The 27,360-nt window shown below is 44.0% G+C and overlaps 2 protein-coding genes across 4 annotated transcripts in view; both read left to right on the forward strand.

The window, feature by feature from the left end:
* The first annotated feature begins 9,329 nt into the window (after nt 1-9,329).
* On the forward strand, nt 9,330-11,332 carry LOC118654401 (zinc finger protein 143-like). Its single transcript, XM_036305750.1, has one exon. The coding sequence runs from the start codon at nt 9,424-9,426 to the stop codon at nt 11,296-11,298; it is 1,875 nt and encodes a 624-aa protein (XP_036161643.1). The 5' UTR covers nt 9,330-9,423; the 3' UTR covers nt 11,299-11,332.
* Nucleotides 11,333-21,965: 10,633 nt separating this feature from the next.
* Nucleotides 21,966-27,360, forward strand: part of NUDT9 (nudix hydrolase 9) — a 33,638-nt gene continuing 28,243 nt past the window's right edge. The window contains exon 1 of one of the 3 annotated variants that reach the window (XM_036339218.1): nt 21,966-22,109. Coding sequence is in view for 1 of the 3 variants with exons in the window: in XM_036339196.1 (XP_036195089.1) it covers nt 24,012-24,118 (107 nt within the window). In the remaining 2 variants the exon portion in view is untranslated. Of the gene's footprint in view, nt 22,110-23,152; nt 23,366-23,795; nt 24,119-27,360 lie in introns of those variants that run through there. The other 2 variants (XM_036339208.1, XM_036339196.1) reach the window with 2 other exon arrangements.

Consider the following 27,360-nt stretch of genomic DNA (forward strand, 5'->3'; position numbering starts at 1 on the left):
TTTGTGGCAGGTTTGTTTAAAACTCATCTCCTTATTCTCCAATCACACCCAATGCTGAGGGTAGTGCAGGTGCATATCTTTCATTCAGTCTTCAGCGTTTTCGTTGTGATTTTTTGTTAGTGTAAGTGATTAAGGAATTATATTTAAGTGATTTTCTTAATAGTAGGGCAGCAAATAACATTTGAATAGTATCTGGGAAGATAACCAAAATTTTATTCTTTTCAAAAAATAGTACATTTTTATTAACCTGGAAGAGTAAATCTAATTCAGTGCCTTATAGTATAAAGGTGATGCGACTATGTTGATTGAATCAAGGAAAGGAGAGTCAAATATGTACAAAAGGTAATAATTTTTAAAAAAATATATTTTATTGATTTTTTACAGGAAGGAAGGGAAAGGGATAGAGAGTTGGAAACATCGATGAGAAACATCAATCAGCTGCCTCCTGCACACCCCCTACTGGGGATGTGCCCACAACCAAGGTACATGCCCTTGACCAGAATTGGATCTAGGACCCTTCAAAGTCTGCAGGCCGACGCTCTATCCACTGAGCCAAACCGGTTAGGGCAGTAATAATTTTTAAGAATAATTTCCACAACTTTAAGCAATAAAACAAAACAAAAAAAGAAAACACAAAATAAAGAAAAAGAAAAAAAGAATAATTTCCACAGTAGTGGAAAGTTTTAGCAAACAGTGATCTATAAATCTGATGGCCAGTAAGAAAACACCCTATAAGGAAATTGCCTAAGTTTGTGCTCTGAGGAAAGTATGTCAACAAATTCATCAATGGGATGATAAAGTTGTCAAACCAGATATATGTTAAAGCAGTTGGTCTGGATATATAGACTTCTTTTTTGCCTCATAAATGAGACCTGAATTTGAATCTGGATTTCTTATCTAAGAACTTATATACACTATGCAAACTGTACAATTTTTAATCCAGGATTTTTTAACAAAAATAAGTTTTATTGATTTTGGAGAGGGAGAGGAAAGAGAGAGAAATACCAAATGCCAGAGAATCATTGATTGGCTGCCTCCTGCACACCCCCCACCCCCTCCCTGAGGATTGAGCCTGCAATCCGAGGCATGTGCCTTGACCTGGAATGGAATTGTGTCCTCCTGGTTCATGGATCAACGCTCAGCCTCGGGGCCAAGCTGGCCAGGCTAATCCAGGATTTGATAAAGGTTGGCGTTTACACCCTGCCCCAGAATTTAATGCTGATTTTAATCCAATTTGCCTACAGTTTTCTGTAACTCAGTGACTCAGCATATACCTTGTACTGAGAGAAAGAGGTTCAGAATCTTTCCTATAGTCACCTCCTTTGTTTTGTTCTAACTTGTTTTCCTCCTCAGGCTACTGTGAATATTCATCAAACCTTGATTCATTTAACAGGAAAATATCCCTCTATAGAAAGAGGAGGAAGTAAATAAAAGAGCATACAGGGTTATTTGTCCTTGGTTGTAGCCCTGAGAATTACAGTGAATTTGCTTAATTCAATTCCTCTTTCCCACTGTTGAGCAGTCTACTTCAGTGTAAGCAAAAGCACTCAACACTATTCTATTTTGTCGCCTTTATTCTCCGAAGCCTTCCAAGCCGAGAAGGGGTACACCTTGGATTTTTCCTGGAGCTGCCAGGGCCCTTTGTTTTATGATCTCTCCTGTGTGAATGTTAAGAATCTATGTAATGTGCCTTAACGACTATCTGCCAGTGCTCACCTTTAAGAGTTCACTGCTCTTTAAAAAACCTTGACTCAACATCCTCTGAGAACTACCAAATCTACTGCTATTGTGCAACCGTTAAAAACAGTTGGAGACCAATGTGCAGAGAAGAGAGTAGACTAAGGCCAACAAATGATAGTTTGGTCTTTTTTTTAAAATTTTTTTTAATTAAATCTTTATTGTTCAGATTATTACATTTGTTCCTCTTTTTTCCCCCCCATAACTCCCCTCCTCCCAGTTCCCACCCCACCCTCCGCCCTCACTCCCCACCCACTGTCCTCATCCATAGGTGCACGATTTTTGTCCAGTCTCTTCCCGCATCTCCCACACCCCTTTCCCCCCCAAGAATAGTCAGTCCATTCCCTTTCTATGTCCCTGACTCTATTATAATCACCAGTTCATTCTGTTCATCAGATTATTTATTCACTTGATTCTTAGATTCACTTGTTGATAGATGCATATTTGTTGTTCATAATTTGTATCTTTACCTTTTTCTTCCTCTTCCTCTTCTTAAAGGATACCTTTCAGCATTTCATATAATCCTGGTTTGGTGGTGATGAACTCCTTTAGCTTTTCCTTATCTGTGAAGCTCTTTATTTGACCTTCAATTCTGAATGATAGCTTTGCTGGATAAAGTAATCTTGGTTGTAGGTTCTTGGTATTCATCACTTTGAATATTTCTTGCCACTCCCTTCTGGCCTGCAAAGTTTCTGTTGAGAAATCAGCTGACAGTCGTATGGGTATTCCCTTGTAGGTAACTGAGTTTCTTTCTCTTGCTGTTTTTAAGATTCTCTCTTTATCTTTTGCTCTTGGCATTTTAATGATGATGTGTCTTGGTGTGGTCCTCTTTGGATTCCTTTTGTTTGGGGTTCTCCATGCTTCTTGGACCTGTAAGTCCATTTCTTTCACCAGGTGGGGGAAGTTTTCTGTCATTATTTCTTCAAATAGGTTTTCAATATCTTGCTCTCTCTCATCTTCTGGCACCCCTATAATTCTGATGTTGGTACGCTTGAAGCTGTCCCAGAGGCTCCTTACACTATCCTCGCATTTTTGGATTCTTTTTTCCTTTTGCTTTTCTGGTTGGGTGTTTTTTGCTTCCTCGCATTTCAAATCATTGACTTGATTCTTGTGCTCCTCTGGTCTGCTGTCGGGAGTCTGTATAATATTCGTTATTTCAGTCCGTGTATGCTTAATTTCTAGTTGGTTCCCCATCATAACATCGAGGGTCTCATTAGTTTTCTTGTAGATCTCATTAAGTTTATCGGCGGCTTCTAAACAGTTCTTGAGAGACCTTAAAAGTGTGGTTCTGAACTCTATATCTTCCATTGACAATTTTGTCCTGTTTCTTTGTCTCCGCATTTTGTTATGCTTCCTTGGTGCACCCCCTAGTGGTCTTTGTGTGCAGTCTTATAGTTAAACCTTGATTGTTGTAGCTAATACCAGGGAGGGTTTGACCTCCAGGCCAAGTGGCTATGAGAATCAGCTGTGTCTGCAGTGAGAGAACTTCTGTCCTCTAGGGAGGTGCTAATCTAGCCTTTGCCTGAGGCTATCCGGCAAATGCCTCTGTGCAAGGCTTGGGCGGGGCGGGTCGCACAGGATCAACAGGGTGGGCCGGAGAGAGCAGTTATGGCGGCTCTCAGTCCTGTCCCCAGGGGCTCTGCCTCTCTGAGTCCCAGCACCCGCTGCAAACCTCGGAGAGAAAGCTGCACTCGCTCTGACCGAAGCCAGACAGTCCCGCTTCTCCCGTTTGAGTCTGGGTCCCTAAAGACTCGCCTGTATCTGGAGCTCAGAGTCTGCGACTCCCTCCCGATTGAAAACGCCAACCGCGCCCTCCGCCGCCAGCCCGCTCCGCGCACTCCGCACCTCAGAATTTGACTTCAGCACTGCGCCTCCTCTGAGTGTCCGTATGCGTTTCTCTTTCCTCCTAGTTGTAGGACTTCCACTCAGCCAGCGTTCCTGTGGCTCTGGGTGATGTCCGTTCTGTTTTTTAGTTTCACTTTTGAAGTAGTTGTTCAAGGCAGCAAACTCCGGCGTTAACCTATGCCGCCATCTTGGTTCTCCGATAGTTTGGTCTTTTATTCGGTTCTATTTACCACCCATGCCCATGGTTGTATTCATGATCTTGATAAACATGGAAACTACATCACATCCCAATCTCAGCTAGATCCTCCCACACTCTTGCCACCAGCCCTCTCCTGCCAACTCCCCACTTGAATGCACCCACTACAGCAACTACTTGACTGGTGTCCTTCAGTCAGCTGGCTCATCCGCTTCCAGATTACCCCACCTGGTCCCCTCCCCCGCCCCCTTACTCAGCTTTGATCCAAGCGCCTTCATTGTAATCAATTATTGGTTCTCACTCCTATTATTAGATTTTAATGAGATCCAGCCCTTATTAAACCCTGCTGTTTTCTACTCTATGCTTGCACCAAGGAGCTGAGTACTTCTGGGGGGAAAAAAATCTGTTAAAAAAAACAAGATAACAGGCCCCAAATTGAGTCAATTATGTTAAACCCCACAGAGACTTAACTCCTAACCTAATCACAGTTTCAGCCTCTCACAGGAATGGAATCTTAACCCAGTCAACCTGTTTCACCTGGTCAGCACTAGTGAGGTAATCTACCTGACAGAGGCCCCCTATCCCCAAAGAAGGTGACTTGGCCACAGCCAGTCTGCTTTTTGCCAGTAGCATAACTCCTTTGTCCCACTCCCTTCTGTGTAAAAAGTCTTTCATTTTGTGCAGCTCCTCAGACCTCTTTTCTATCTGCTAAATGGGAGGCTGCCCGATTCATGACCATTAAATAAAACCAGTTAAGATCTTTAAAATGTACTCAGTTGGATTTTCTTTTTTCACAAAATGAATCAACAGCCTCAACCACGCAGAGAGAATTTGTGAGCACACATTCCAGCTGGGTGTGGAGTACTCCCTGGAAGGGAATTTCCTAGGATGCTTCTTTTCCCACTCTGGGGAAGAGACCCTCTCTGCACACTGCCTACGCTCCCTTTCCTACCCTTCCTCTGAGCCGGTGAACCTAACTCAACGGAGAAACACGGAAGCAATCACAAGGCATGTCCTCGTTGTCCAACTACCGGATCGGTCAGACCCTCTGCGCCGGATCCCAGGCTTCTGCCTCCTCTCCGTTCCTCTGAAGGAGGTCCCTGCTCCTGTGTCATCTTCCGGGAAACTCCCCTACTAGGCGCTGAATCCCATCCCTTTGGGCCCGTCTGGCCCTTCCAGGGTTTGGAAGAACTTCACTTCTGCAATTACTTCCTCTTCCTCCTGTAGGAGTTGATTTTTAAATTGCAAATAGTTCTCTGCCTGTAAAGCAAGGCCTTCTTCAGAGCCCTGGGGGTCAGCTCTGTGACGTTCTTACGAAATAATGATCTAGCCATCCAGGAGCACATTTTTCTGCTATGTTGAGTAATGAGATTCTGTGAATTAAACAGACTAAAAACAAGCAAATAAATAAACAAAACAAAACAACCCCACACACAGACTAGCAAGAGAAAAGACAGGAGTGCACAGAAAAATGTGATTCAAAGAGGAGGGTAGAAATAGCATTTTAAGAGGGAAAGGGGTGTGAGAGAAGGATACTCCTGGGTAAACAAATGACTTTTAGGTGAAACAAATGGAACCTTAGGGAAATACATGGGGATGTGATAGTTTTATGACAATGTCTGTGACAATCTTCCCTAGTTGTGAAACTCCCAAAATTCCAGGTGAGAGGATTTATGACTACTGGGTTTTGAAGGAGGCTCTGGTTTTCAGTAGATAAGGGAGTTACAATTTAAAAAGCCCTTTTTGGTTTGGCTTAGCCTGGTTGGGGGTGAGGAGTGACTAGCAATCTGAATCCATGCCAGCAAGTCCAGTGTACATTCTTGATAACCTATAATTAAGTCATTACAGTGGGGCCTTGACTTACGAGTTTAATTCGTTCCGAGACCAAGCTTGTTAAGGAGCTCGTTAAGGAGCTCATTAACTCAAATTACTCTGTCAACTCAATGCAAAAAATCGGCTGAGAGAGAGCTAGTATCTCAAGAAACTCGTGTGTCAGGACACTCACAAGTCAAGGCCCCACTGTACCTCTTTCCCAGAAACTGGTCTCGCAGAACCTGTTAAAGAGGCCATAAAACTGTGAACAGTGCACTGCCCCCGAGGGAGGGTTATTAACACTGGTGCCAGGCCAGACCATACCATCAGATATGGCCTGGAGACCCCCAAGACCTGGGGGCCTTCTTGCATACCCCGAGAAAAGGACCTGAAGCATAATTCATATTCGAGGGACAAAGACCCCAGAAAGATATAAAAGAGAAGCCCCCTGCATGTTACTTTACTCAGATTTGGGAAGTTATTCCACTGAGTCCGCCTGCATATTAAACAGTGTAACTTATTTTCTCTAAAAGCATTGCTTGGTTTTTCCTTGGTCTTCTGCAACATCATCATTGATGTTTCTATCTTTCTCTCCCTCTCCCTTCCTCTCTGAAATCAATAAAAATATATTTTAAAAAAACAATTTTTATGCTACAGTGTCATATTCTGGACCCCTTCTTAGCATTGAGAAATGGACCACTCCATTTCTCAGCTCCTCTCCATAGGAGCCAGAGGGCTATTTGAAAAATGAAGATTAGCTCATCAGTCTCCTGATTAACTCACGCAGGCTTCCCATTGCATTTAGAATAAAATCCAAACGCCTGTCCCCTTCTACAAAGCTCTCCATGATGTGGTCTCCGAGTGCCTCCCTGTTCACATTAATCCCTCTGTCGTCAGCACACCTGGGCCTTCTGTAGGAACTAAACACAGAACCCAATTTCTTTGGGACAAATGTGTAAGAGACAACAAACCAAAGAAGATTTACTAATGTAATAACATTGGGAAGGTCATTTGAAAATTCTTCCCTGAGTGTGCTAAAGGCTGTCTTCATGGCATGATATTAATGCAGCTTCCTTGAGTCACCTAGTCCCGTGGTTGGCAAACTGCAGCTCGAGAGCCACATGCAGCTCTTTGGCCCCTTGAGTGTGGCTCTTCCTAAGCCTTAGGAGTACCCTAATTAAGTTAATAACAAATGTACCTACCTATATGGTTTAAGTTTAAAAAATTTGGCTCTCAAAAGAAATTTCAGTCGTTATACTGTTGATATTTGGCTCTGTTGATTAATGAGTTTGCCAACCACTGACCTAGTCAGTTGACTTCCCAGGGTTAGCAGCTTGGTATTTACAAGGGCCAATTAACATGCCAGGAGCTGATAATCAAACAGCTAGGAGCTCTCTGTCTTGGAAGGCACAGTCCTGCTCCAGAGCCCTAGGGGTTTTGCTCTGTGAACTTCACACAAGTTCCTCATCCACCATGGATAACTCTTGCCCAACAGATCTACAGGGTGATAAGGACCAAGAAATAGGCAAGCTCAGAGCATAGCCTGGACCTGACATACAGCGCTCAAAACTGGCGGCATTCTGATGAACCAAGGAAGTTTCCAGGGAGTATTTCCAACAGCTGTTGTTATGTATATGCCCCCTGCAAACCCCAAAGGGGCACTGTCCCTCTTTCTTAGTGTGGAAGTATAAAGCACAACCTTTACCTAGAATTTTACCACCACCTAGAATCTAGGTCCTAGATGCTAAAATTAATGTTTACTATGTCACATTTTTAAGTCCATTTATTGTTACCTTTTAAAAATCTGCAGACATGAGACCAACACATAATAATGCTCAATATCTAATGGTAACATTCTAATGTGTTACAGGTAAAATAAAACTATATACCCATGCACTATTTGAATGTGGATTCCTCAGAGTGACTACCAGCAATTTGTCTATTTTCCCAAATAGGCCTGCACATGGAAACGGGGGTGGGGGTGGAGTGCGGTGCTTGCGGATGTGATGTCCCCATACATCTCCTGGGGTGAGAAGGGAGGGGGACAAATGGCCAGGGTCTTGGGTCTCATGAATGAACCTTAGTCTCTGCCTCAGTATGCCCTTAACCAGGACAGGAAAAGCTTGATGGCATGAATGGGGAATCCTGTCTGGTGTTTCCTTCAGAGCAGTGGTTCTCAACCTTCTGGCCCTTTAAATACAGCTCCTCATGTTGTGACCCAACCATAAAATTATTTTCGTTGCTACTTCATAACTGTAATGTTGCTACTGTTATGAATCGTCATGTAAATATCTGATAAGCAGGATGGTCTTAGGCAACCCCTGTGAAAGGGTCGTTCAACCGCCAAAGGGGTCGCGACCCACAGGTTGAGAACTGCTGCTTCAGAGGGAAGAATACTAGGGCCTTTCTCCAAAATTGGTAGACAATGTCCACATGGGACTGGTTTGGGCTCAGGGAAAGAATATGAACTGGAGTTCCCCAACCCTTTCTTAGTGACCCTGCCACATGATCCATATATTCCTAGCTCTTAAGGAGTTTTATTTTCTTCCATGTGCTAGTATGGCACTTTGATTTATCCCCTCATTAAACACTAATGTCCCACTTTGGACATTGTTTCCTAGTACTCCTAGACCAAAGCTACAAAGAGAATTCCAGCTTCCTGAGAAGCTTTTGACTGTTCCACACACAATCTCAATAAATATTCCAATGGCTCGGGTCCAGTGGACTACCAAAACTTTACTAGTAAAACCTGTGTTGAGACTAATTAGAGACTTGGCCATTAAAGAACTTTACATTCGAAAAGGGCATGCGGATTCTGAAAGGGGAGGAGAGGGTCTCTTCAGAGAGAGAATTAAACTTCTTTTAATTTACAACTTGCTCAATTAATTTATATTTGCCCAGTGGTACAGGTCGAGTGGCTGAGTCAGCGTGAGCTAGCAGTCTGCCAAATCCCTTTAGCAAGCTATCCATAAAGATGGAATAATCAATTATATTTAAATCAATTTTTTTTTGTACCAAAGGAAAGCCCTTTAGGAGTGACACTGTATTTAAAAATTCTTGTGCATTTTTTTAAAGGAAAACCTATGATTGCCGGAAGCCGGTCCATCCTTGCTGCTTGACACAGTCGCTGCAGGGAAGAAACATCTGCACAGCATATGTTTCAAGGGACCTGGCATATATGGCATACTGTTCTTAACATGTTTGCTCCCCTTCTTAGAGCTATGTGTTTTAACCAAGGTCACCTCTCCAAGAAAGGTTGTTTCCCCAGGTGGGGATTTTTCCCTGAAGTTAGGGATTAACAGGACTAAGGGAGGGAATAAAACCCCTTAACTAAGTGCCAGGCGGGTAGTTAATCACTTTAACTATGAACAATCACAATTAAGCTACATAATCTTTACTTAGGATAATCTCCTTCAGTTACTTCCTTGTAGTTTAACAGAACAATAGAGTAGTGACCTTGGAATGGAGATAAGAAACACCCTAACCTTTGGAATAGAATGGATAGGATTAAAATCAACTGGTATAAATACAGATGTAATTGGAGAATAAAAACAGAACCTGTCTGGAGAACCTGGCTATGCTGATCGCCTGAACGCTGTCTCCGTGTTATTCCTTCTTCGCCAACTCCATCCACACCTTTGGGAACCCCTGGACCTGCTGGGGTTGGACCCCAACATCTGGCACCCAATGTGGGGCTCAAGCCCACGACCCTGGGATTAAGAGTCCCATGCTCTTCCTGTCCTGGTGCATGGTGGTCGGACGAAGGAATTGTTGGAAAATTTTCTCGGAGGTAAAAAATGTTGTTAGCCCAAATAAATTGAGATTCTCAGGGAATGACAGAGTTTCCTGGAGGAGGAATGGAGGCTCAGCATGTTACCCTGTGCCTGACAGAGGCAGTAACTAGGGCAGATGCTGACAATTTAGAAAATACGGAAGGTGTAAGCTTACAAGCAGTAACACTTGCAGATGGTTCTACCACTTATATACAGCACGATTCTAAAGATGGAAAACTCAGAGATGGCCAGGTCATTCAGTTGGAAGATGGTTCTGCTGCCTATGTTCAACATGTACCCATACCTAAAAGTTGGGACAGTTTACATCTAGAGGATGGCCAAGCCGTGCAGTTAGAAGATGGAACTACAGCCTTTATTCACCGTACCTCCAAAGATAGTTATGACCAGAGCGCATTACAGGCAGTTCAGCTGGAAGATGGCACCACGGCTTACATCCACCAAGCAGTGCAAGTCCCACAGTCTGATACCATCCTACCAATTCAGGCTGATGGTACAGTGGCAGGTCTGCATACTGGGGATGCCACGATTGATCCTGAAACCATCAGTGCTTTGGAACAGTATGCAAAGGTATCCATTGATGGAAGTGAAAGTATAACAGGTACTGGAATGATTGGAGAAAATGAGCAAGAGAAAAAAATGCAGATTGTCTTCCAAGGACATGCAGCAAGAGTAACTGCTAAATCTCAAAAGAGTGGAGAGAAGGCGTTTCGATGTGAATATGATGGATGTGGAAAATTATATACAACAGCTCATCATCTTAAGGTTCATGAGAGGTCACACACCGGAGACCGGCCTTATCAATGTGAGCATCCTGGCTGTGGGAAAGCATTTGCAACAGGTTATGGATTAAGAAGTCATGTCAGAACTCATACAGGAGAAAAGCCATATCGGTGTTTAGAAGATAATTGTACTAAATCCTTTAAAACTTCAGGAGATCTACAGAAACATATCAGAACTCATACAGGAGAAAGACCCTTTAAATGTCATTTTGAAGGCTGTGGTCGGTCTTTTACAACATCAAGTATCAGAAAAGTGCATATTAGAACACACACAGGAGAAAGACCCTATTACTGCACAGAACCAGGATGTGGAAGGGCATTTGCCAGTGCAACCAATTATAAAAACCATGTGAGGATACACACAGGGGAAAAGCCATATGTGTGTACAGTCCCTGGGTGTGATAAAAGGTTTACAGAATATTCTAGTTTGTATAAACATCATGTTGTTCACACTCATTCCAAACCTTACAACGATAAACACTGTGGGAAGACATATAAGCAGATCTCCACGCTGGCCATGCACAGATGGACTGCCCACAACGACATAGAGCCAATCGAGGAGGAGCAGGAAGCCGCCTTTGAGCCTCCGCCAGGTCAAGGTGAAGATGTTCTTAAAGGGCCCCAGATCACATATGTCACAGGTGTAGAAAGGGATGATGTTGTGTCTACACAAGTAGCCACGGTAACCCAGTCTGGGTTGAGTCAACAGGTTACACTCATATCCCAGGATGGGACTCAGCATGCCAACATATTTCAAGCTGACATGCAAGCCATTGGCAATACCATCACAATGGTAATGCAGGATGGCACGCTCATCACAGTCCCTGCTCACGATGCAGTCATCTCCTCAGAAGGGACACACTCTGTTGCTATGGTAACTGCCGAGGGTACAGAAGGGCAGCAGGTTGCAGTTGTGGCTCAGGACTTGGCAGCATTCCACACTGCATCGTCAGAAATGGGGCACCAGCAGCACAGCCATCACTTAGTAACCACAGAAACCAGGCCTCTGACCTTAGTGGCAACATCCAATGGTACCCAGATTGCAGTTCAGCTTGGAGAACAGCCATCTCTGGAAGAAGCCATCAGAATAGCATCCAGGATCCAACAAGGAGAAACACCAGGGCTGGATGTCTAATCCCGAGAGCAATAAAGCCAGGGGAGCCTTTCATCTTCAGGCAGCAGAGCTCCAGGAAGCCTGGGGCCCAGGAAAATGATAACTTTTCCATTTCTCAACACTGTACACATTTTTATGCAAGAGTGGAGAACATTTTATTCTTGACACTTTTGTGTATATAACCCTTGGAATAGATTTCCAAATTGAGTCATTATGTACAAGGAAGTATGAAATTAGAGCAATCCAGTAAATTTTCACATTACTCTTTTATAACATTGCAGACTCCTAGAGTCTTTAGGTAAGACAGTGAAGTCTTACCAAGACTTAGGGTGGATATTTAACTTACTGTGATAAAAAATAAAATAAAATAAAATAAAGGCTATATCTAAAATGTCAAAGGTTCTATATGTCACACAATCATAATTCCAAAAGCCATCATGGATAATAAAGAATGTAAAGCCTTTAAATATTTCCCCCGGTTAGTAGAGTGTCTGCAGCTTTTGTTCTACTGTATATTTGTTTGTTTTTATTTTTGTCTCATGGTTTGAAGACTGTTCATTAAGGCTTCCATTCCTGTTAATTACCAGCTCTTCACGCTGAAATGCTAATTATATTAGCACTACATTGGATTATGTGTAAAATTACAAAGTTTGGTTACTTAAAATTAAAAGGCTAAATCCAGCCCTAACTGGTTTGGCTCAGTGGATAGAGCGTTGGCCTGCGGATTGAAGGGTCCTGGGTTCGATTCTGGTCAAGGGCATGTACCTTGGTTGCAGCACGTCCCCAGTAGGACGTGTGCAGGAGGCAGCTGATCGATGTTTCTAACTCTCTATCCCTTTCCCTTCCTCTCTGTAAAATCAATAAAATATATTTAAAAAAATAAATAAATAAAAAGCTAAATCCAGTAAAAAAAAAAAAAAAAATAGAGAACCTGGCTAGGCTGCTGATCAACTGAATGCTGTCTCCATGTCATTCCTTCTTCGCCAACTCTGTTCACACCTTTGGGAGCCCCTGGACCTGCTGGGGCTGGACCCCAACATCTGGTGCCCGAACAGGATTCCCCTAGGTAAGCCCCCCTGCACTCGGGATGGATAGGACTCCACCGTAGGGTGCTACAGACACCCCTATAGAGGATAAGTAGGGTAATAGGGTGGGTAGCACAGAACTTAGATTGAGAAGATGGGCCATACTGAGTCTAAAGAAAGAAGACTCTGTATTGATCTTTTAACACATATGTTTGCTACCAGAGGAGTTAAGGTTACTCCCAGTCAGACAGAATGTTTTATACAAGAAGTCTGTTCATGGTTTCCTGAGGAAGAAACTGTTAATTTAGAAACGTGGACTGAAGTAGGAGAGCAATTAAAGACTTATTACAGATACCATGGATCTGAGAAGGTCTCGGCAGATACTCCTTCCCTCTGGAATTTAATTTGTGACACCTTGGCACCAGAGGCAGAAACGGTTGAACTTTCTCAAACTTTAAATAGTCCCTCGGCTCCACCTAGAGAGAACACATCATTATTGTCTCCAATTCAATCTAAGAGCAATTTAGCTATACCTACTGATCGGAAGGAGAATAAATATCATAAACATGACCCTTGGTCCTTTCCAGTCAGTAGAGAGGAGAAAAGCCCTCCCATTCAAAACAGGCTCCCTAAATTAGAAAGGATGCCTAAACCAGGTCCTCTGGCTCCTATGAGCTCCATGTCTAAATTTCAAAGGGCGATAAGAGAAGCTGAAGCTAGTGGAGATCTTGAATTCTCACTCTGCTTCCCAGTCGTGTATGAGAGTGAGTGGGACAAAAACCCCACCTGGGAGCCTATACCTTACAAAATACTTAAAGAATTAAAATTGGCCTGTTCTGAATATGGACCTCTAGGTCCTTACACTCAAACCTTGGTAGAAGCCCTAGCCAGTAAATGGATGACTCCTTATGATTGGTCACAGGTTTGTAAAGCCTGTCTCTCAGGAGGCGATTACTTATTATGGAAAACTGAATATGATGATCTTGCTAAGAGAGCTGTAGCCACTAGCAAAAATTCCAGAGGAGGAATAACCCTAGACATGATATTAGGAGAAGGTGATTTTAACATGGCTCAGGAGCAAATGTATATGCCAAAGAGGCACTTATTAAAGTAACCAGTTGTGCAGTAAATGCCTGGAAATCCCTACCTTGTACAACAGGAAAAACAATTACCCTTAGAGGTTAAACAGAAGGTCAAGGGACTGTATCAGGATTTCCTTTCTCGCCTCATGCAGGCAGTCAAGCGAGTAATCACTAATGAAGAGGCAGCCAATATCCTAATCAAACAACTGCCTTTTGAAAATGCGAATAATACCTGTCAGGCTTTATTAAGGCCAATTTGCAGAACAGGAACTATAAATGATTTTATAAAACAGTGTGCCGATGTAAGTCCAGCATTTATACAGGTTGTAGCTATAGCTACAGCCCTCAAAGGGGAGACATACCCTCAATATGTACAGGGCACAGGACAAGCCAGCAATAATACAGATAATAAAAGAAATATGAACTGCTACTCTTGTGGCCAATCTGGGCACTTCAGCAGAGAATGCCCAACTAAAAATAATAATACTCAGGCCAGATGGGGAGCTCCTCAACAGCCTGGAAATACATCAGGGAATAATATTAATCCTCCAAAAACTGTTTGTTCCTGATGTCAGAAAGGATTCCATTGGGCAAAGGAATGTAGATCAAAATACCTTAAAAAATGGTCAGCCTTTAAACTCTATAAACCACTCCCAAGGAGGTTCTATCCCATCACCTCAATCAGGAAACTTGAGAGGGGGCCAGCCCCAGAGCCCTGCAATAATAGGGGCATCAACCCTCAACCCCTTTGCAAATTTCAATCAGTCAGCGACCTCTTCAGGGCCACCCAGGCAGTGCAGGATTAGACCTCCATTCCACCACCCATGCAATACTAACCCCAGACTTACCAGTAGCAGCCATTCCTACAGGAGTGTCTGGGCCGCTGCCTGAGGGAACTGTAGGTTTAATATTAGGACGGAGCTCCACCTCGGTACAGGGGATCTTAGTCAATTGCAACAGGTTCCCTTTAACTTGTACACTGACTCTCAATATATTGTTAAATTATTTCCTCATATTGAGACCGCCTCTCTCCCACAAGGAAGAGCAGCCATTTTCTCTTTGTTAACTCAGCTACAACCTTACATTCATAAACGAGAAAAGGCTTTCTGTACTGGACATATTAGAGCTCATTCCTGCCTACCAGGACCCTTAAGCGAAGGAAATTATCAGGTGGATTTACTAACTCACCCAGTAGTTTGTACAGCTCTAGAAGAAGCCCAGTGGTCTCATGCCTTTCACCATCAAAATGCTTCTTCTCTCCGTCTATATTATCGCATATCTAGAGAAGCTGCTCGAAGTATTGTGCGTGACTGCGGCCATTGTCCTACTCATTTTCCTAGCCCTGCTACTGGAGTTAATCCAAGAGGACTTAGACCCTGTGACTTATGGCAGATGGATTTTACTCATGTCCCATCTTTTGGCAAACTTTGCTATGTGCATGTTTCTATTGATACCTTTTCTCATGTTATACTTGCTTCTGCACATACAGGAGAAGCCTTTAAGAATGCAAGTCAACATTTATTCCAATGTTTTTCCTACCTAGGAATACCACTTAAAACAGACAATGGGTCTGCCTATACCTCTAGAGCTTTTAAAAACTTATGCTCTCCATTCGGCATCTCACATACTAGAGGAATACCCTACAATCCTCAGGGCCAAGCAATAGTAGAAAGGGCTCACCAAACTTTAAAAACACAAATTAAAAAATTACAAGAAAATGAGTTTAAATATTCCTCTCCTCATCATGTTCTACAACATACTCTATTTGTAATTAATATACTAAATGTAGATTCTGAGGGAAATTCCCCGATGTACAGACATTGGAACCCTGATCTAACTAAACCTAAAGCCCTCGTCAAACGGAGAGACTTGCTTACAGGAGCCTGGAAGGGACCTGATGTGCTTTTAACCTGGGGGAGAGGATATGCTTGTATATTTCCACAGGACGCAGACTCACCTGTGTGGATTCCAGACCGTCTAGTCTAGTCCGACCTTATGTCTCACCACCCTGTGTCTCTGCCTCACCCTCCTCCTCCCCGGTATCATCCATATCGGCCGACCCAGAGGGCACAGCTGACTCCTCCCCGGACACTGACACCACCATCAAGCGCTGCCCTGATGGACCCTTTGATCCAGCCATTCAACGTGCTGACACTTCAGGAAGCCCCGTCGCCAGCAACTCCACCCGCTAGCCAGATCAATGAGGACAACCAAATCACCGACTTGGGGACAGCTGAAATCCTTGACTGGAGAGGCCAGCAACCTTCTACAAGGTTCCATGTGCACTCCATCCACCATTATGTTTATTGCTATACTCGCTATCATTGCTTGTCAGTCTTCTTCCGAGTCTTAAACAACCCAATCTGAGAGGTGGCCGCTGATTTACACGCGCTGTCATTTAAAAAATAAAAATGGGGGAATTTGCCTGAAGCAGGTCTATCCTTGCTGCTTGACACAGTCGCTGCAGGGAAGAAACATCTGCACAGCATATGTTTCAAGGGACCTGGCGTATATGGCATACTGTTCTTAACATGTTTGCTCCCCTTCTTAGTGCTATGTGTTTTAACCAAGGTCACCTCTCCAAGAAAGGTTGTTTCCCCAGGTGGGGATTTTTCCCTGGAGTTAGAGATTAACAGGACTAAGGAAGGGAATAAAACCCCTTAACTAAGTGCCAGGTGGTTAATTAATCACTTTAACTATGAACAATCATGCTTAAGCTACATAATCTTTACTTAGGATAATCTCCTTCAGTTACTTCCTTGTAGCTTAACAGAACAATAGAGTAGTGACCTTGGAATGGAGATAAGAAACACCCTAACCTTTGGAATAGAATAGATAGGATTAAAATCAACTGGTATAAATACAGATGTAACAGGAGAACCTGGCTGGAGAACCTGGCTAGAACCTGGCTAGAGAACCTGGTTAGAGAACCTGGCTATGCTGATCAACTGAACGCTGTCTCCGTGTTATTCCTTCTTCGACAACTCCGTCCACACCTTTGGGAACCCCTGGACCTGCTGGGGTTGTACCCCAACATATGATTGCCTAAACGCCCCCTCTAAATAGTTGTGCCATTTTACATTCTTACCAGTATTTGTGTAGACCTTTTCCCCTCCGCCCCTGTTAATATTAGGTGAAAGTGACCTGTCCCTTTTGATAAATTCAAGTTAATTCTTAAAAGCAAACAAGTAAATAAGATATTGAATTCAATATAGAAGATGCCCACCCCAAACTAGTAACAAATGAAATGCATATATACTTCAACAGATAGAAGAAATGGGAGGTAGGGATAATTATGGAGATAAAATCCAGATAGCTCTTATACCCTTCCTTGCAGCATTGCTACATATGCAGTAGTTTTTGATTTGATGTAATTCCATGTTTTTAAGTTCTTTCTCTAGCAATAACTATTGATGAGAGGCTATTTTGCAACTTTATGGAACTCACTGAAAGGGAAAAAATCACTGGCATAAAATGTGGAAACAAAATGTGTTTTGTTCTTTAACTAGCCGTTAAATAAATTTTGTTTCTTCCACATAACAACTCTAACAGAATATCAATGGAAACTTTGGGAAACACTTATTTTCAACTACAAAAGAACATTATTTGAATTCTCTTTCATGAAACACATAGTAACATTCGCAAAGATCTCCTTGAACAACTTTCTTGTCTAATTAAAAACCCAAGAGTCAAGAAGGCCTTCTTCTTCGTCTTCTTTTTTTTTTTATTTTTTTATTTTTTATAAATGTCCCATTAGAGAATGCTTTTTCTTTTGGGCTTTTTGAATGTCCTGATCATGTGCAGTCCCACCCTGTAACGATGATTACATTCAGAACTTGCTTGGCTCTTTGTACAATAGACTACATTTGATTCTTGTTTCCTGCCTTGCTGATGCAAGCTACACTACAGATATATTTATTATGTAGCTATAGCTGCACTATAGCTTGTGAGGACAGTTATTGCATGGACTATTGCATAGAGTGTGGTTGGGAAGACTTTTGGGGAAACCTGTGCAGAGGTCTCACTGTGGTAGTTATGTATCTCTTGGAATAGCCCTGTAGCTTCACTAGCATAGTAGTGAAGGGAGCAGGTAGGGAAGAGAGAACTTGATTTACTGAGCAGTTATATGTGCCAGATATCCTGCTAGAAGGACTGCATAAGGGTTTTTATATTTCTCTCCATTTATGTCTAATAGTCTCCTCATCTTCCTTCAGATCTCAAGCCTTACTTTTTAAGTGGAGCTTTCCCAAACTTGACCACATCTCCCTTTCATAATTCTCAGAGCATCAGAAACCTCCCTTCATAACACTGATCACAGTTACAATTGGACATTTATTTGTGTGATTACTCTACCAATGTTTTTCTCCCCAACCAGGCGGTAGATTCATGAGGGCAGTGCTCTTGATTGGTTTTGCTCAACATTGTATCTGCAGTACCTACCACAGTACTTACATGCAACAGGTGTTTAAAAAATATTTGTTGAACAAATGTCTGGTTAGGAATTTGAGTGTATAGTCAGACAGACTTAAATTTGAGTCCTGATAAGGTAGGCTGAATAATGGCCCCAAAGAAAATCAGGTCCTAAACCCTGGAACCTGTCATGTTACCTAACGTAGAAAGGGGTCTTTGCAGATGTAATTAAGGTCCTAGATAATGTGAAGATCATGAAATGAAATCACAGGTATCCTTATAAGAGAGAGTCAGAGAGAAGTGACACAAACAGAAACGGGGAAGGCAGTGTGACTTCTGGGAGTGATGCAAAAGCACTGTGGCCACAGCCCTGGCCGCCAGCGGCCACCAGAAGCTGGGACAGGCAAGCAAAGGACAGTCCCCAGGAGTGTGGGCCTGATGACAACCTGATTTGGCACCATAAACTGAATTAAAACTTCTGGTCGCCAGAACTGTGAGAAAATAAATTCCTCTTCTTTTCCACTACCAAGTTTGTGGTAATTTGTTATAGCAGCCCTGGGAAATACACACACCTGACTTTACAAATTACTGGATAGGCTGTGTGTTCTTGGGCAAGTTACGTATTTAACTTCTGGAGTCTGTATCCTCGACTCTACAGTAGGGACAATTACATGAGCCCACGGGATGAAATGTGGTAATAGGTGTAAAGAATAATTGTTACAACTTTTGTTAGACATTTAGCAAGAGTTACCTTCTTTAATTCTCATAGCTCTAGGATGTTGAGTACCCTATGTCCTCATTTCACAGGTGAGGAAACAGGCACAGGGAAGGTAAATAATGGGTCCAAGTTACATGGTCAAAGTAAAAAAATATGATGAGAATAATACTTTTGAAATATTTTTAGATGTGTTTTTTTTTTAATATTCTGTGTATCTTATTGCCCTGGGACACCCCATCCCTTGACATAATAGTTTCAGTGTTTCAAGGGGGAGAACAGATATGAATTAGAACAAAGAAGTGACTGTCAAATGGGAATGCGGAGTCTCTGGCACAGGATTAATCTTGAAAGCTAGGCTTTGTCAAGGGAAACAGGGTTTTTAATTTTCCTTCAATATGCATTCGCTTATTAAGAAACAGAACTGGTAGGTATGAAGTCTCCTATGAGTGAAAGAATACAAAACAGAATAAAAGCCTTGCTGTAAGGGAACCAAAAGAATGAAGCTGGTTACTTCTGAACCAGAGGGTTATGGGAAAGAAGTGAGAGATGGCAGTAGCAGAGTAGTCAGAAGCTAGCTAAGCTGACTTTTCATTCCAACCTCGGGCCTGTTGTTGCTGTTTTTCCAGTTCTAACTTTAGAGTATCTACCTCTCTACGTTGTGAGGAATAAAGTTTGGTGGAGGTTTAATGGCTTTTCATTGCACTTGGGATAAACTCCCAATTCCTTACCATGGCCTTGAAGACCTTAAATGATTTGGCTCTTGTGTCAAAATTTTTACATAAAATAAACCCAAGCATAGTAGTGTAGCCAAACAGGGGCTCTCTTCCCCACCCCTCATTAGCCCAGAAGCCACAAAAGACTCCAGGCTCCTTCTTGCACTCTATTCTGCCACCCACATGTATGGCTGGTCTTTATGGTCTCAATATGGCTGCTCCTTCTCTAGGAATTGTGCCCTCATTTCCAGCAGGAATAAAGGAGGGAGGGCAAATGAGCCAGTCTCTTTTCACTGGGAAAATAATAGCCTTTCTAGAGACCCACACAGGAGGCTTCAGCTTCCATTCAGGATGGTCAGGGAGGGTCATATGGCCCCGTTAGCTGCAGGGAGCACAGGGAGATCATTTTTTCACTGGACACATTCTACACAGGACAGAGAAGAAGGGAGAATGGGTAAATGGGCATGGGGAAGCAGTGACTTGTGTCTGCCATGCTTCATCACAGATCGTGCCCCCCGGCTTTCTACTGTGCTTTAGCACATTGACTTTCCCATTCCTTGATTATGGCCAAGTCCTCCCAACCATAGAGATGTTGCATGTAGAGTCCCCTCTGCCTGAAATGCTCTTTCCACAGCTTTTCCAGTGGCTGGCAGTGTCATGTCTTTAGGTATCTCTCAAATGTGATCTCCTCAGAAAAGCCTTCTCTGACACCCCTCCCCTATAATCCCAAGTAGTCACTGCTGCTTGTCATTTTTTTCCACAGAAAGTTGTCTGTCTCCTTCATAGCACTTCTCCTAATCTGCAATTCCTAGAATATTTATAGTTGATGCCCATCTCCTAGAAAGTAAGCTTCATGAGAGCAGGACCTTATCCATCTTGTTCACAACTGCATTCCTGGCACATAGGGCAGTGCTTGGTAAATAGTAAGTAATCAGTAAATACTAGTAGTTGTTGTATCCTATATAATAAAAGGCTAATATGCAAATTGTCCCCTCAACTGGGAGTTCGACCAGGGGGTGGGACTGGCTGGCCAACAGCCCGCAGCTCCCCCACCCCCACCAGCCCTGCCCCTGGCCTCCCCACCCCCTATCTGGGGCAAGGCTGGCCAGATCCCACCCATGCACGAATTCACATGCACCAGGCCTCTAGTAATGAAATAAATGGAAAAAGAGGGGGACAGTTGGAATTCTTACTCTTATTTTTAGCATACCTATCAATTCCAGTAATTGCATACACTGCTTTCCTATTTAAAAATATGTATTTCTCAGTAGTTTTTGCTTGTCTCACCAACTATTATGATACCCTTTTTAAAGTTGGTATGTGGCTTCTAAATAAAAAATAAATTAAAAACAAATAAAAAACAAAAGCCATCACTTAAGTTCTGATGACACCCATTTAATTTGGGATGTGAGTAAATGGACAGTTATATAAAACAGTAAATATTTTGAGATGGCATTTTGGTTCTGCCCAAGAGTGGACTGCAGCACATACTCACTGGGTAAGTTCTAGCAGACCTGGGGGTACAGTCTGTGAGGGGAGGAATCCAGGAGACCCAGCTGTCTGAACTAATAGTGTTGCAGACCCATGCCATGGACTTGGTTTTGTTTGCATAGTTGTGTGGGTCTTTAAACTATCTCCACTGCAACCTCCCTTAAGGAATGTAGAGTTCGAAGACTAGGGTTCAGAGACGTTCCCATAACTCCTTTCTGTTTTTCCCATTCTTTGAACAGATGTTTTGTAACTCACTGCCTTACCTCTCTCCTCCCTAATGTCAGCAGACTTTAAAATGAGCTGAACCTTTTATTTTTTAAAAAATATGTTTTTATTGATTTTAGAGATATAGGGAGAGACACCACCTATACTGACTGGGAATTGAACAGGTGGCCTTTTGGTGCATGGGAGGACATTCAACCAACTGAGCCATAATGGCTAGGGTGAAATGAGCTGAACCTTTTAAACAGAACCTACCTAATACCTTTCCATCTTAAGCAGAGGTTGATGGTTGTTGACAACATTGACATCAATGCTATCTGACCAGAGAAAGCTAAATCCAGATATTTTTTAAAAAGCAAGTACAACACACACACACACACACACACACACACACACACACACACGTACACTAGAGAGGCACGGTGCACGAAATTCGTGCGGGGGGGGGGTGTTTGTCCCTCACCCAGCCTGCACCCTCTCAATCTGGGACCCCTCAGGTCCAACTGCTGGCAGTCGAACATCCCTCTCACAATCCAGGACAGCTGGCTCCTAACTGCTCGCCTGCCTGCCTGATTGCCCCTACTGCTTCTGTCTGCCAGCCTGATCCCCCCTTAACCGCTCCCCTGCTTGCGTGATTAACACCTAACTGCTCTCCTGCCAGCCTAGTCACCCCCAACTGCCCTCCCTGCCAGCCTGGTCACCCCCAACTGCCCTCCCCTGCTGGCCTGATCTCATCCCCAATGGCCCTCCCTTCCCCTGTAGGCCTGATCTCTCCCCCAATTGCCCGCCTTTGTTGGCCAATTTGGTTCAGATTGGTTGGTTTCTATGCCAGTCAGTATCAAAAGTTGTGCCTCCTAGGCAGCCATTGGCTCCTCAGAGTTGACCCAGATTTGGTTCTGATTGGTTGGTTTCTATGCCAGTCAGCAACTCTGAGCCTATCAATGGGGCCTGATCAGAAAGGCGAGGCTGATCAGCAGCTTGGGTGGAAGCCTGGAGAGAAATGGAGGCAAGAGCTGATCAGCAGCTGCCACAGAGGCTACAGATCAGACCCTGCTTCTCTCTTCAGGCCTCTCTCCAGTCCTGATTGGCAGTCCCTTCAGCAGTGGGTGCTGGGTCACCATGGCAACTCAGCACTGACTGCAGGACTTACTTCCAGTTGGTTAAGCCAAAAGCAAGTACATTTTAATAATAATACTTCACTATCCAAAAGAACTATCAAAGGTAAAGCTGTAAAGACACATTTAATTCAGTAATACCACTGCATGAGCTGAATTCTACTTCCTTGAAACGGAAGGCTGGAGACATGTTGAAGAGTGGAGTGTGCTAAGGGAAAGGCACCGAGGGGTGCTGAGGGGTGTTACAGGGGTGGGTGGATGACCTATGTGATAAGGCCGTCTGGGTTTGTTAATTGGCGCTTATCGGTGGAGAAACAAATTTTTATTTTCAAAGCAGGAGGCAGTTGTGTAAGTGGAAGAAAGGTGCCCCTTAAGTTGGACCCTTATCCTTCCACCCGGGACTGGGAGGTAGTACAGAGCCATATCCCCCTGAATGTTTGCTTTTCAAAGACGGGGGCTCTCAGGTCCTTGAGAAACAGTTCTGGGTGGCCGATTTGCAGCACCAAGGGCAGAGAAAGGATTTATAATAGCAAGCCTTCTACAGAAAGGGGTCCTAGGCCTCCCTGACAATCACCAGGTGTGCTGCGTTTGTTGAGGCTGGCATTTAAAGCGGGGGTGGGGGTGCGGAGGGCGTGAGCAGGTGTTGTTGCTGGGATCCTCCCAGGGACGCCCTTAAGCTGCTGGAAGCCGCAGTGGAGCTTGGCCAAGTCCCCGGGCGCAGTGGTTTAGATGGAGTCGTCACATGACAAGAGTTCTGCAGTCTTCAGAGCTGTGCTCCCTCAAGTTTGATTACTCTGGCTCTTAAAATAGAGGTTTCATAATGTCTGTCTATGACACACCATTGTAACATCTCATTATGTACTTAAAAGTTAAATATTTGCCACATTCATAAGATAAATCCTGGTTACAAGTTGTTTTTCCAAATTTCAGTTGGGCAGTTTATCTGATTTTTTTTTTTTTTTTTAAAGGGGATCTTTTTTATTCATTTTAGAGAGGGAGGAGGACAGGAGAGGGAGGGAGGCAGAGCATCCACCGGTTGCCTCCGGTGCGCACCCCGCCCGGATGGAACCCGAAACCCAGGTGTGCGTCCTGACCCGGATGGAGCCCGCGACCTTCCGGTGCTGGGACCACCGTCCCACGAACGGGGCCACCGGCCGGGCGGCTGGTCTAATTTCTGCCTGGGCGTCGCCCCTTCGATCCTGCTCCGGGCTGAGTGCCTATTTCACAGATGGCTTACTCCTCCGGTTTGTCAGGATCACCCCGGGCAAAGCGTTGCGAAATGTAGCGACTGCAGCGAATAACTGGTAAAAAAGTAAGAGAAGAGCGCCAGCTCCGCTGACCGCATCCCTGGCCTCCCTCCCTCCCTTCCCTGTCGCCGCTTCCCCAGATATGACTAGGACGCGCGTGACTCAGTACATCAGCTGTTTGGAATCCTTCCTGCCCCCCAAACAGGGCAACATACTCCTCCTAACCCCCTTCCCTTCTTTCTCTCTTCCCCTTCCCCTTCCTCGCCTTCTTTCGCTCTCGCTATTCCCTGCCCCGCGCCCCCACGACGCCTGCGCGGAGTGGGAGGTCCGAGAAGGCGCGCGCGCGACGCAGCCCGACGGTCTTTGCTTTGCGGCAAAACCGTAAAGCGACATCACGCCCCGGCGGTCCCGGCTCTGGCTCCGGCCTGCTGTTTCCCGGGTTGCGGGGGCTGGGAGCTGCGGCGTCCGCGGCCGGTCTGGATCCTCTCACCCCCTGGGGGAAGCGCCGGACTGTTATTTTGGGAGGGCTCCTGGTCCCCTAGGGCTTATGAGATTAGAGTCTAATCAGTAGACCCAGCGACTCCCTCCGGGAACGGGAGGGCGGCCGGGTCCTAGTGCCCCTGGCCCCCGGGGCCGGGGCTGTGGGGTGGGCGGAGGCTGCGGCCCACGCTGAGAGCGATCTCGCCGCGTGAAGCCGTGCGCGGGGCGCTGATGGCCGGACGCATCTTGGAGAGGACTTTAGCCACCGTGTCTCTCTCTGTGGCCTTGGCCTCTGTGACTGTCAAGTCCTCGGGCCTTTGCGGCATCCCGGAGTGCAGGTATCGCCCTCCCTCCTCCTGCTGGCTCCTCCCCAGGCCTTAGGTGCCGGTGGGAACCAGCTTCCCGGCCGGCGGCTTCTATAGGCTTTGCTGGCGGCTCGGGTTTTTCTAGTCGCATAGAGACACGCTTTCAGAACGGCTCAGAATGTGCTTCTCGGCCAGCGGTTCTCAACCTGTGGGTCGCGACCCCTTTGGCCGTGGAACGACCCTTTCACAGGGGTCGCCTAAGACCGCCCTGCATATCAGATATTTGCATTACGATTCGTAACAGTAGCAACATTACAGTTATGAAGTAGCAACGAAAATAATTTTATGGTTGGGTCACAACATGAGGAGCTGTATTTAAAGGGCCAGAAGGTTGAGAACCACTGTAAGCCTTTTGAGGTAAAGCTGGTGCCGTCCTTCATAAGTCACCATCGTTATTGTCCGCAGAGCGTTTAAATAGCACGTGTTGGGGTGTGGTGCTGTCCTGTGCTATTTTCTTCTGGTTAATACTTAAAAACATCATTATTCAAATGAATACATGCACACGGTTTAAATGCGTGGCCCGTATAATTGGTGTACAATGAAAGCGAAAGTTGTCATTCTTCCTCTGAACCTCACTGTAGATAATGTTTGTATGTATGATCTACCTCTTTCTTGATTTGTCAACTCTGGATAAATTTAGGGATTTCTTGTGCCTCACACTGCCTCCTGCTTTTATTTTCCTCTTTCCAGGTTTTTATTCTTCGAGTCCATTGTTCAGGAAACACACAGTGGCTACTGAATTATTCATTCAAACTTAAGACCTGTGCATTCTGTTAGTCATTTCCATGGAATTGTAAATGTTGACAAGAGCCTTTTCTTACACTTAACTACTCTCTTTAGTGGAAACCTTTTCTTATTTTATAAACATAAAAACGTTTTGAAACTATAAAAATGATAAAAAATTACCTTTTTTCTCCTGAATTATCTGTTTTGGGTACGTGGTTCTATTACCATTTGGTTCTTTTTCCTTTTTTTTTTTTTTTTCTCAAACATCTAGTGGACACTGGTTATCTACTTATATTTTGACACCAGTTATTCATCTATATTTTAATGAATATTTCAAATATACATTAAAAGTAGATAATAAGCATTGTTTTCTCTGAATGGGAGGACTGATTGAATATTGCCCCATGTACCAGGGTGCCTAGACTGGAAGGTTTCAGTGTGTGTGAGCACGTAGCAGGTGGACAGGCTGGGAAACTCCCTCCTGCCCTTTTCCCCTAGGGTTTACGCTAGTGGAGCAACTTATTTGCTGAGCATAGCTGCTTTAACTTTACTTCCTCAGTATGTTGTAGAAATAGTAAGCCCCAGTTTCTATTGTGCTAACACCAACCTATAATAATAAAAGCATAATATGCTAATTAGACCGGACAGCTGGATGTCATTCTGGACGTCCTTCCGGAGGAAGCCATGGCGGTGGGGGCCAGAGGCGGTTAGGGGCGATCAGACAGGCAGACAGAGTGATTAGGGGAGATCAGACAGGCAGGCAGAGTGATTAGGGGCGATCTAGCAGGCAGGCAGGCAGGCAGGCAGGCAAGTGGTTAGGAGCCAGCGGTTCCAGATTGCGAGAGGGATGTCCGACTACCTGGCAGTAGGACATCCCCCAAGGGGTCCTGGATTGCAAGAGGGTGCAGGCCGGGCTGGGGGACCCCCCATGCATGAATGTCGTGAACCAAGCCTCTAGTATAAAAGACCTAGTTCTTAATTTTCTTTAACTTTTGGCGTTATCCTAATCTAACTGTTGCTGACTGTAAGGGAGGGAAGAGGACTGATTTTCATGGTTACTGTCCCACTGTCCACTTAGGACATTTGAACCCACTTATTTCAATCTTGAAACCTCTCAGGGTCCTCTTGTAGAAATGGCATCTTTTCCTCACCCTTTTGTGAATATTCTCAAATATAACTTGCTCTACTTTGGTTTGTAGGTCAGTATCATTCCACCTACTTGAAATCTTTCTGAAATTGGTTGAAATCTCATTCACTGGTGGTGTCCTAGTCTCTCTTCTTGCTGTGGATGTTGTTGCCTTTTATACATCTATCTGTCTCTTCAGTGGGATTTGGGGAGGGAAGGAATAAACATCTGTGTTCCCTGGAAGTCACTAATGCTGTTTTTGATAGATGCCACTAGAATAATGTGAAATTGCTTGGCAGTTTTTCTTCTATTTTATAATGCTGGGAATCCTAGGGGAAGCAGAGTATATCTAAAACCTGTGACTGCTTACTGGCTTGGAAGAAAAAGCCAAAAGTTAAGCCAACAAGTATGTGGAGTATCTTATATTGCAAGGCATCCTGGAAGAGACATAAGAAATTTAGCATTTAGAATTTTACTACCCTTTATTAATTTGGGTAAATCCAGAAAGTCATAGTTTTGTAGTTGGTTTTTTAAAAAATATATTTTTTATTGATTTCAAACAGGAAGTGAGGGGAGAGAGAGAAAAATCCATTGGCTGCCTCCTGCACGCCCTCTAGTGGGGTTTGAGCCTGCCACCCCAGGTATGTGCCCTGAATGGGAATTGAACCATGACCTCCTGGTTCATAGGTTTATGCTCAACCACTGAACCACACTGGCTGGGCTGTAGTTGGTTTTTGTGGTTTGACTAGATGCAGTGGTTCTCAACCTTCCTAATGCTGCGACCCTTTAATACAGTTCCTTATGTTGTGGTGACCCCCAATTTCATTGTTACAAATTGAACATAATTAAAACAGTGATTAATCACAAAAACAATATGTAATTATATATGTGTTTTCCTATGGTCTTAGGTGACCTCTGTGAAAGGGTCGTTCGACCCCCAAAGGGGGTCACAACCTACAGATTGAGAACTGCTGAACTAGAGAGTTGGAAATGCCTATTTTCTTTCTTTTTTTTTTTTTTGAAATGCCTATTTTCTAGAAAAAATAAAGATAGTATATAAAGATGTGAGTGCTTTCAAATTTTCCATCAGGATTTATCAGCAATGTATGGAGAATGGTGTATATTTTATTCCTGTGACTACATATAGATATATATGTGAGCTAAAAATGAAGTTGAGCCCTAACTGGTTTGGTCCAGTGGATAGAGCTCTAAACAATAAAGTCCATTAAAAAAAAGGGGGGGGGCAGATAGTAACCTTGGCTGCTTGCTTCAATTCAGAGACAGATACATGGAAAATAAACTACTGATCTTATTAAAAGAAAAGTTGAGAAGGCTGAGAAAGGATAGTGTTTCAAGAAAGAAT

Source organism: Myotis myotis, unplaced genomic scaffold (genome assembly GCF_014108235.1).
Source record: "Myotis myotis isolate mMyoMyo1 unplaced genomic scaffold, mMyoMyo1.p scaffold_m19_p_1, whole genome shotgun sequence".
Classification (NCBI taxonomy): domain Eukaryota; kingdom Metazoa; phylum Chordata; class Mammalia; order Chiroptera; family Vespertilionidae; genus Myotis; species Myotis myotis.